The 12,232-nt window shown below is 34.3% G+C and overlaps 1 protein-coding gene across 1 annotated transcript in view; it reads left to right on the top strand.

Moving 5' to 3' along the window:
* The first annotated feature begins 325 nt into the window (after positions 1–325).
* LOC144442200 (calmodulin-like) overlaps positions 326–12,232 on the top strand; it is a 51,010-nt gene continuing 39,103 nt past the window's right edge. Inside the window, exons 1-2 of the mRNA XM_078131482.1 lie at positions 326–486; positions 8,044–8,074. Coding sequence (XP_077987608.1) covers positions 484–486; positions 8,044–8,074 — 34 coding nt within the window. The 5' untranslated portion in view covers positions 326–483. The remainder of the gene's footprint in view (positions 487–8,043; positions 8,075–12,232) is intronic.

Genomic DNA, 12,232 nt, shown 5'->3' with positions numbered 1-12,232 from the left:
GGCGATTCCTGGACAGTTAGGAAGAGACAATTAATAATTGAGAACAAATCCTTGAAAATGTTTATTGGTGTTTATGAAGTTAGTTTCACAAGAGGGGCAGATGTTGATTTCTTCTGTCGCAAAAATAAAACCCATACTGAAAATCCAAACAGTGATACGTCCATAACAAGCGAACCTTGTTATTTTTCACATTCAAATAGCCGTACGCTTGTCGCTTGGTTCGTTTCACTCATATACAATGTATTCAAATAACTGAATTGCGCATTCAGTTCGAGTACCATCCGATGACAAAACCGGATGCCTGCATAGAGGTCGCAGAGGACAAACATACGACAACAGAGTGACACACACACATATTTTGGAACGAATCAGTCGACCGTCTGCTGTCGCCTAAATTCGCCTTTGAATCATAGGCCACATCGTAAACTTTGGCATCACCTGAGTGGGACGTGGAAATACCACCGTAGCCATGACAACAAAGACATGGTAAGCTAGATTTGTTAACTATCTTTATCATCAGCGGGGGGCCGATCAGTGTGTTGTCACTCTGCAGTGTCGAGGATTTTGGACGCTATGAACTAACTATCTGCCATAATGCGTATTAAAATGACGTGATACACTATCCAGTTTTAACGTGTACAGATAATAAAGTCACTAAGAATCTACCTATCTGTGACTGGGATAGTATAAAACAACTTAAAAATAATCGACAAAATATCTGATTTGTTCATATATATTCACTCAGATATTTAAAATTCATTTCGAATGGAGAATTATAATGGCAGGGTTGAAGAATTTCCATATTTTATGGTAATATACATACAATTAATAAACACTCCCTTTGTTAATGATGTTTGACTTGGCGTTGCCATATGTGCTTCAAGTATTCCGTGACTCTCACAATATACAATGAATCAAATAACAATGGCTAGGGTACAGTGAGTTTGCGAGGTCAATCAATATGTTTGCATTGCTTGACAATCATTTCAAACTGTCACTGCACGAAACTTTTCACAGCGTCAGCGGTTATTTAACGTGGACACAGACACGCCCAGTTTGCATTGAAATATTCAACGGTCCCAGTGATTCAGCAATGAATCTGTGACGCAGTATACCTTGACAAAAAATTAGAACGTGGTGTGAAGTCCACACCCACTGATTCTACCTTGGTGTTTGTATTTTGGAATGAACAGGAACGCAGGCAACACTTACAGCTTTTTCAGAAAGAGCATGTAGTTTGGATTAGACGAGTTGTCAAGTGCAGTGACATTATCCAGAGGGCTTATGTTAAGACAAACGCATTGACGACAACTCACAAGTATTGTCTCCAGGGAGTCATCTCTGTATTTGGTAAATAATATAAAAAAGTAGCAGCATACACATATAACTACTATTTCACTAGCTAGACACATGGTACACTTGATCAATTGAATAATGTTCAAACATCAAATTTTACACTGATCAAACCACATAATGGAACCCTGTCACAATGAGGGCTCACTCTCTACAAACTTTAGTGTGTTTATCTTAACATGATACCTTGTAGCCTAGCCAACATCACTAAAGTGTATATCTCGTCTCATCGAAACTGTATGCTCATCCAGTAACAACCATATCCCTATGGACGGCGAATACGGATCACTTCTGTAACAAGTGTATTCTGAATCTCTTGTGATCGTTGTTGTGGTGCAATGGTGTGGAATAAACTATGTCCAAGGCCTTCTGGGTCACAGCTTGACTGTTCCATATAATAATTATATGTATCGATCAGCAGAAAAGATTAAATCTTGCTCATATGAAATTGTAATTTGGTGATTAATACATATTGGGGGTTATCGTGATGCTATCAATATATTTTGTCGTTCCAAAAATTATGATTTGTTAAAATGTATTACAATTTGAAAGAAGGGCTAACATGGAAACTGGCGTTCTACATTAAGTTCTAATGCTTAATGTTTCATAAACATTGCTGTTGTTGTTGTTGTTGTTGTTGTTGCTGTTGTTGTAGTAGTTGATGATGATGATGATGATGATGATGATGATGATGATGATGATGATGATGATGATGATGATGATTGTGGTGGTGGTGGGGATGGTGGAGATGATGATGATGATGATGATGATGATGATGATGATGATGATGATGATGATGATGATGATGATACAGATTATAAAGATGATAAGCATCTTCGGGAGGAGGACAGAGACTTATTGTTAGTGTTAAAGTGAGTATATTGCATATATTTTAGTGCCCAGATGGGGAAGCGGGTGGGAAAGTCCATCACAACGGGCTCCATCCGTCCGTTCATTTATACGTAATCCATCATTTCTCAGACATGCAGTATCATATTTCTTTCAAAGCTGGTACAAAGGTGACAGGATATATGTACGTCAAATTGTGTTGCAACATATTTAAATTTAACCGAATAGCAGCCATATTTAACAATCAATATTTACTGTAACTGTGATACATAGAGACTCCACTGTGTCTACTACCACATATCATCAGGGCAAGCTTTCTTTCTAGAAATTGACCTTTGACTTGAAGGTCAATTATCAAAACTCAAGCCATTTCTTACATATCACAGACACTTTCTTATATTTATTTATTGCATTTTTAAAAAAGAAATCATGTTTACAGATAATGTAGAAGACTGTGAATAGACATGCATTACTTTTGGTGCGCATATCATTTTTTAAATTACTGCCACATTTTGGTGTGAACAAATCAATATATTACTACTGTACAACTCACAATCTTTAATGCAGACAGCCTCCATTCAAGTGTCCAACCCCGTATGATCACATGCATGCTTCGTTGGCTGTAAGACCTTTGACCATGACCTTGAGAGCCAATTATCAAAATCAAGCCATTTCCTTTTTATCACAGACACTTTATAGTAATTATTTCTTGTCACCAAATCCTTTCAAAACATGTTGCGACTCAGCCATATAGAAGTAAAGTACTGGAGAGGTGCTGTGTCTTCTACGAAGTATTGTCTGTGTGAAAACACAAAAACACTATACTTCTGTACATGTTCCAGGTTTCTAATTAATCACATGCAATGCACTGTAATTCGGACGACTGGTTAAAAGTAGTGTTTCTTTGATCTTTAAACATATAAAGGCTTATTAACTTTCACAGCTCGGACGATGTTTGGAGATGTACGCTTACGCGTGCATGTCGCCAGGGGTTATCAATATCGAATATACGAACAAAAACCCCATCATTAAAAAAGACGAAAACTCCTGCTGGTTAGTTTACAGTGAAAATATGCGAGCTATGAATAATCATGTTAGGGATTTATTTTATTTTAAAAAAGTCGCCATTTAAACAATGTAAATTTTTAAGATTCCAAATGTAGTTAGCCATGGAACTAAGGCATATTTAAGCGATGAAATTGTAGCGTTAAAACGAAAGGGGTCACTGACCTTAACGGCAATAAAATGTCAATCATTTAATATCTCGATAGAGCTTACTAAATCCGATTATATACGAAAACTTCCGATAATAAACGAGAATGATGAACTTCACACTATCAGTTACATTTGCCTATAAGTTTTCGAATCCAACGTTCTATTATATTGTGTGAAATGACTTTATTATTATATAGACAAGTCTTAATAAATCCGATGATATACAAAGTCTGACGATAATAAAAAACGAGATTTGTTGAAAAAAAACTCTTAACACGCTAAGATTAAATTTACAGAAAAATCCAAAAACATTTTTTTCTAAATTTGTTGTGCGTTTATATCGTGTTCAAATATGTAGATCACGACTCAGTAGATTAAAAAGCATGAGCAATACAAATGTACTCTCAGGTTTTATTTGCATATTAATGACTTGGCAAAACCAAGCAAGGAGTTGAAATATCCCGGTAGACGTTGATTCGCTATAACACCGACTTGGGCCAATATTGACGAATCATGCATTTTCATCTTGTGTAATCTTGTTACAACACAATTCAGTTTAACAAACCGTTAATATTGGAATGGAATAACAATACGGTGTTTTGTATATAACATATTATAATAAGGAATCAGTAAACCACAGAGGGAGGGAGGGTGGAGATAGATAGATAGAGAGAGAGAGAGAGAGAGAGAGAGAGAGAGAGAGAGAGAGAGAGAGAGAGAGAGAGAGAGACAGCGACAAATACATACATCCATCCATCTATCATATACATACATACATACATACATACATACATACATACATACATACATACATACATACATACATACAGGCAGACAGACAGACAGACAGAAAGACAGATAGATAGATAAATAGATAGATAGATAGATAGATAGATAGATAGATAGATAGATAGATAGATAGATAGATAGGTGGATAGACAGACAGACATACGTATAAATGGACAGACAGACCAAAGAATAAGAGAGTGAAGATACAGCGCCAGAGAGACATACAAAAATATACAAAGACAAACAATCATAGACGGACAATATACAGAGAGAGGCAGGGAGACTCCAGACAGAGTTTGATTGAGTAAATGACTAATGATCAATATTTTGCCTTAGAGAGTCAAATGCTCTGACTGCAAAAACTATGGCGTTGCATGTTCCTATTACATAAAACTGTCTGGGGATATAATTATTTGAAATACCACCTGCCTTTAATTTAAGACCATAAAAGTCGTAAACACTAGCATGAATAGCAGGTGTGTAATGTCAAATGACAGATCGATACGAGCTAAATAATTAAAAGAAAAATATTGTACTACGAGTTAGTGCCTTTCCTTAAGGACACTTTTTGGAGTTCCTAGCTGAGCAGGAAATAAAGATGAAATAGAAGTTATATTCAACTGACAAAATAATGTTAACGTTGTATAACTATTTTAGTTCCCACAGCATAGTGATAAAGGTGACGTCATTCATATATTTTTAAAACTAGCACTTAAGTCCTTCCTACTAAGCATATTTTAACTCCATTTTGTTGTAAATGCCATACTAGTCCCTATATTGCATCGCCTTGTACACCTAGTGTGGGGGGTTCAGCACAAGTGACCTCTTTCGGCTACACACAGAGTATACACGCAACCGCTTTCAGGAAAATAATACATTTGAAACAACGTACAACAGCCGTTGTGTATTCCATTGAAAATAGAACACGTGCCTTCGTATAATATTCTATGCGGATGTAGAGTACCCATTCTCTGTGAAGTGCGAAAGTTTGATAACCCCCTAATTCATAGTGCAGTGTTCAGAATAACATGGCGCTAAACACTACACTTTTTTGAAACAACATTTTCAAAACATCTGTTACGCCGTACTAGGGTACTTGTATGTGGTGTGGATACATACATATGTACCTATAGAATGCACTTAAAATAGTTAAATTGATAACACTTCGATCGATTCTTTCATTCTCTATGGGTTGTTTTTACTTTTACTGTTCCATTTTTAACCTCTCTCTATCGGGTTACAGAGTTTAAAAGGTTAAAAGGAACCGCCGACATATTCATCATATATTCAACACAACCATCATTTACCTTTCTAAAAAGCTCGACAAATATTTTGTTACTTCTAGATCAATGCATTAAGCTCTTTGTTCAAATATAAAAGCGTAGTGTCATTACCCTTTTACTTAATCATATAGTTAACGTTGTCTCATTATCCCAGTTTTATCAAGTGACGGAGTCATCACAACTTGAGTGTCTTTACAGCAATGTTGACATCTTGTGTCATTCTTCTGTTTAAGATTGTTGACACAATTAAAGTAAAGTGCACCTTAGGGACCAATTTCTTTGAAAACCAAATTTCGTCAAATCAGAGCTAAATTCTGGTCCTTTTTCAAGTAAGAAAATAACATGTTGGTTTCATTATCTCATTTTCAATCAATATTAAATACAAATTTTGTGTTATGTTGTAACTCAATAATTGCAAACAAATATTTGCATCATCCGCGCGCAATTGTCAACTAGCTGGTCAGTCACGTGACCAGGTTCGTACAAACTCATTCAGTTATTACTATTTCAGCAGTCTTTTTAGTTGTTATTTGTTTGCCTAAGATTATACAATATGGAGCTACACTCTATTGCTTGGCATAATACTGAAGACAGTACATGCGGCACGGGCCGTGTTTTGAAACATTTCAGTATGTGTATGTTGCATTTGCATTGGTACGCAATCATACTAATAAAAGTATATATATATATATATATATATATATATATATATATATATATATATATATATATATATATATATATATATATATATATATATATATGCATATAAATTGTCGCGTAAAAAAATCCATAGTTTTAGTGCTACGAAGCCAACTGTTATGATTCGCGAATCACACCATTTCAGTTCGTAGAATAATATACCAATGGTGTAGCTAATAATAAGGTAAAAGACATATCTTCAGAGCGTTGCAGGTTACCGTTCTCTGTTTGATATAACCATGCAGGAACCAATACGAAACTGCAAGTGCTACTCTTTAAGATATTAACAAGATTGAATGAATACAGTTTCTTGAAATAAACCAGCGTGTCAACATGCACACATTAAATGTAGACATCACTTGGTGCCCACATGTCTGCGTTTAATTTTTTTATCTATTTAGGCGGAATTTAGCAAGAAATTGTAATCTTGCTATCTTAAAATGTAGAATGTGCAGTTTCTTTTAATATTGGTTTCAACATTGTAACAAACAGTGAGAGTGAGCAGTAGTCAGTAATGCACTGTAAATATACGTATCATACATTCAACATAATAAACTTACACACTATGTATAAGCAAGAGGTCACAGCATATTTATATATAGCTGCATTATCACATGAATGGACCACATATCATATCGTTGATATATCACATTTATTCTCACCCTTGTTGTTCAAGGTAAACCAATCTTATGTTCTTATGGTATGAATTCACACATGTCGCCATTCTATCCCCCTTCTTTGTTTTTTTACAACAATACACTTTGACTGAAGGTATTGTGTTGATTTGTACACCTAGAGAACAGGTTGTTGATTTTTGTGACACTATTAATGTTATATGTGACGACACATGTTTATCACCCCTATTAAACGCCCATACACTAAATTGTGTATGTGAACCATATTGCATTGGTGGCCTAGTGAAGAATGTGATGATTGTCATGATCGGATAACTTTGACTTTGTGACATGGAGTTGGCTTTAGATTGCGTTTTTGTAAGTTAATTCATTGAATGAGTATTGTGTATGTGTGTATGCATGTATGCATGTATGAATGTGTATGTGTGTGTTTGTGTTTGTGTGTAATGTGTATACATGTCATGCATTAAAGCATACGTGCATGCATGTATACATGTACAAATGCCTCCCTGTCAGCCTACCCAAATCTCTATCTATCTATCTATCTATCTATCTATCTATCTATCTATCTATGTTATCAAAGCAAGACAATATTCTCATTGCTTCTGTTGCCTGTATTTACATTTACTTGTGTTATTTATTGTCTGTGTAGTTTTGGCAGAATATCAACATTTCCTTTACTGAGGTTACATCTTACTCTCCGACTGTCTGCAAATGGCTCTAATGGTTTCTCAGCACGTAGAGCTTTTAAAATAATTTCCTGGTCGTTAATCAAACCCTTTCTTGCGTCCGTATACATGTAGCAACGTTGATCATCATGTCATATTGAGCTGAGAGCCTAGTGGTTTGATTTCATGTCTTCTCTACGATTTTATCTCAGTGTATCTTTACCATGATCATTTTTCAAATATTATTAATCGTCATTGAAATATCTTAACAGTCTTCATGATTGTCGAGTACTCGTCATCCTTCTCCCCCGAGAGAACAACACGTTGTGTTTCATTGGTATGTACAACGAGGATGACTTCTATATTATTGAGTTCAATTTCTGTAATTTATCACGACGGTCCGACACTATCGAATCATAAGTCGCTACTTGATGGTGTCGAGTGTGTCATTGTTTTTCACACGATGTCATGATGGAAAAATTAATCAGTGTTTTTGGTCTTTGTCTTCCCCCCTCTACTCCCTTCACTACCAATCTACCGAACATCAAGTCATCTGGACTAAGTGACGAAGATATAGCGGGTATGTTACCTAATTTCTATATATAGTAGAAGGATTAATAATAACAGTAGTAGTAGTTTCTTTAGTCGTACATATTTTAATATTTTGTCATTATTTTAAATCTTATCTTATGTAATGTTATCTTAGTTTAGATTATGTTTTCGAAAACTCATCCATCCATTCATTCACTCATTCATTTATTCATCCACTCACTCACTCATTCATTCATTCATTTATTCATTGAATGAATGGATGGATGCATGCATGCATGCGAGCATGTGTATGTATGTGTATGTATGTATGTATGTATGTATGTATGTATGTATGTATGGTTGATTTTTATTTTTGATGTTTATCTAATTTGTAAGCCAGTGAAAGTGTAGTTGAAAGACTATAATCTAAGCCAAACGTTTTATAGTTTCTATATTGACTTTAACCATGCATATCATATTGCTCTTTTTTTACTAAAGTCTTTTTTTGAGTTTTCATTTCATCCGATTTGACATCATTTCATTATCATGTCATACCAGTATTCATATATTTCATATACTAATGAGATAATTATATAGATCATACAGTTCGATTTCTATACTCTTAAATTGCATCTGTATTTCACTTTAAATAGTTTGTATTATACAAACTTCCCTGTCATTATGCTTTTTGATTGATACCTTTTGTTAACAGATTTTATGTGAAATTATATCCCATACAATGTAGTGGTGTTCTATAATTTTAGTCTAACTTAACGTGCATTATTGTGTCCAAAATGATCTATTGCCATCTGTGGTATATTGGAAAGCCATTGTATGTTGGCCTATATTAAGTTTCATTCTGTATAACTGTTTCATCTAAATATCCATGATATATAATACAGTGTAAAAAGGAGTGTATAGTATCCGTCCAACGGCATTTCAACTTGTTTATGTGTAAGTTCACTTAAACTGACATATACTGGTATATGTATACAGTAATTTATGCGTGCATGTGTGGTGCGCATACAAAGTAATGTATTCCAGTCTTTGTGGGCGAGATTAATTTTGAAGCTTGCAACGAACAGTTTGATCAGTGATACTCAAAAATTAAATTCGGTCACAAGCTCAGAAATTAGCCTCGTCCCAAATCATGTATGTTGTATATTAAGTGTGGATGAGGGTATTTTGATCAGGGAATATCCTTCAACGAATCACATTGTTACGAAGAGTTTCAACTGACGAATCTAAAAATTGCTCTCGCCCATAAAATGGATTCGTTGGCGATGGTATTTTGGTAAGGGTGTACCCTTCATCAGCTCGCAATTGCATACAATTCAACGTATGGTTTTAATCGACGTTTCACCGCATGCAAAACGACTCGGAAGAACTGGAACATCACACAACGTGAATGCAAACACCGTCGGTTGACAAACGATCGCAAAGCAAGCAATAATTTGCGAAAATAAATACCAAGCTATGAAGGCAGGAACAATGTATGTGGAAGAAATGGCTATGCCTGAGGCATATCGATTGTAATAGGTCGCTCTGAATCATTCATGCAACTGGCGACCATTTTCTGCTATACATTATTCTAAAATAACCGGAATATAAAAAAGTATAAAAATAGGCTTATTGATACCCGCATCTGTTACGGATTTAAGGTTTCGTGCACGATAACGTCGAATTTTGTGCGTCGTCGTCTAGCTGCCAAAAATACCTCACTAACATCAATTTGTTACATTGTATCGTCTGGCTTGATAAATATCATACCAACATTGCTACATTTAGTGTCTGGCTCAACAGAAATCGTACTGATGTTGCTTCTTTTTATTCATTGTCTAGCATATTTGCCAACATCGCAATATTTCCTACATCATGAGCCACCACTATATCGTCTCTGAATCATATTCATTGTAACAATGTATACTTTTATCAGAAATGAACATAGGAAAAATGTTACATTGTACTTTAAGTTTTGGTGTGCAAGGTGATAAAATGTAGCAATTTTAATGAGATACTTGGTTTGCCAAACAAGAAGATTAAAACATGTTTGTAATTATAATTTTGTCAAGCTACAGGTTTTCCCTGTAAATTTATTTTAACCTTTCATCGCTAGAGGTGACCGCTGTAGCTAGCAAAGAATTAAGTGTTTTATCTCTCGCCATCCCATCCTCGTCAGTCACTGTCATCAATTGGCGACGATGATGTCAATGAAGTAGGGCGTCCGAGGTAAATCTCCCTGTAGGGCGTCCAAGGTAAAACTGTAGAACGATGGCACATTGGTGGACCTTTGATCACACTTCTCCTAGGTGACCCACCCATCAACGTATGCCGTCACCTACATGTGCACATAAATGTCTAAAATATTTAGTCATCTCTGATGACTATTTTAATAAATAAAAAGAAGGGGGGACGTGGGAAAAGATATAATTTGAATTGATCACAAATGAAAAACAACTGGATCAACCTCAGTGACGTGTTATAAACTAATATAGCTCCATCACCATGGATCACTACATAAGACGTACCACACATTTCCACGAATGTCGACAACATATGAATCATATTCCAAGATGACACAAATAAATCAATTTAGATGGCATCAGAAAGGGATGGTCGATCAATCAAAACTGAATGAACGAACGAATGAATGAATGAATGAATGAATGAATGAATGAATAAATGATGAATAAACAAATAAACGAATGAATGAATGAATGAATATTTGGAATTAACTGCAATAATATAAATGGAAGTAACACTAGGAAAGAACAATTCATAAATGAAAATATTTGGAAAACAGCAACACACAATTACATATATCACGCTATCATGCTGTAAAAAGAAAAGTATATAATATATATAAATATATCTTTAAATATATATATGTATATATATATATATATATGTATATATATATATATATATATATATATATATATATATATATATATATATATATATATATATATGGTTTTTCACCGTTCTACATACATATGTATTGAGCACTGTTTACTCCAGCATATACATTTTACATATACTGAGTTTATATATCTATATATATACAATCAATTTGATCAAAGGACAGTGAAATAAAATTACAACTAACGGGGCACAGGCAGCATATAAAAGCCATGAACAATCTATTTATACCTAAACAGATTGCCAAGCTAAACAAGAGAGTTCAAACGGACACTGTAGCATATTATAGTGAATATTTGTAGCAGGTAACAATACATTTCTAACTTCTAAGTAGCAAAAACTTGACATAGTCAAATATGCTTAAGGTTTTTTTTTTTAATTTTTTTTTTTTAATTGATCTTTTCGGGGTTTTCGATGCTCAACAATATACTATTTAATATGACTGAAAAAAAGACTTCATCAGCAATAAAAAGGAGTCATCAGATCGGAAGCTTGAAAGACGATTTTTGGAATTATTGAAGTTCATGGTCATTAACACCTACTATTTAAAAGGTACATGTAACGCATCAAGTGTACGAGCTGATAGACCAGTGAGAGTAGTTGATGGATGAGACAAGGTGAAAACATGATTGATAACGAGTCACGTGACAATAACAACTAACAATAGTCGAAGTTATAATGTCATCAATGATAGTCTATAATGGCCTAAAACTATGCAGTAGAATACGGTACAATGTAGATAGATAGATAGATAGATAGATAGATAGATAGATAGATAGATAGATAGATAGATAGATAGATAGATAGATAGATAGATAGATAGACAGGACATACATAAAGACGTACAGTAGATATATAGAAAGATAGATAGGTAGATAGATAGATAGATAGATAGATAGATAGACAGATAGATAGACAGATAGATAGATAGATAGATATATATATATAGATAGATAGATAGATAGATAGATAGATAGATAGATAGATAGATAGATAGATAGATAGATAGATAGATAGATAGATAGATAGATAGATAGATAGATAGATAGATAAGCCAATATGCTGCATATAGTTAGAATTTTTCAATCAAAATTCATAATCATATAGAAATGCAATGTAATTACTGCAGTAACCTAGACACCCAAACTAGCACGGGAATATCACGTATTAGTCAAATAATTGATGTAATGTCATATTCATCCCAATCCAGCACATAGTAATCTGATGTTTATTACTCATTGAGTTAACAGGATGCAGAAAGGAAATTAGATATCCAGAAAGGCAG

This window comes from Glandiceps talaboti, chromosome 11 (assembly GCF_964340395.1).
Source record: "Glandiceps talaboti chromosome 11, keGlaTala1.1, whole genome shotgun sequence".
NCBI classification, from domain to species: domain Eukaryota; kingdom Metazoa; phylum Hemichordata; class Enteropneusta; family Spengelidae; genus Glandiceps; species Glandiceps talaboti.
This window is presented reverse-complemented; position numbering and strand designations above follow the sequence as displayed.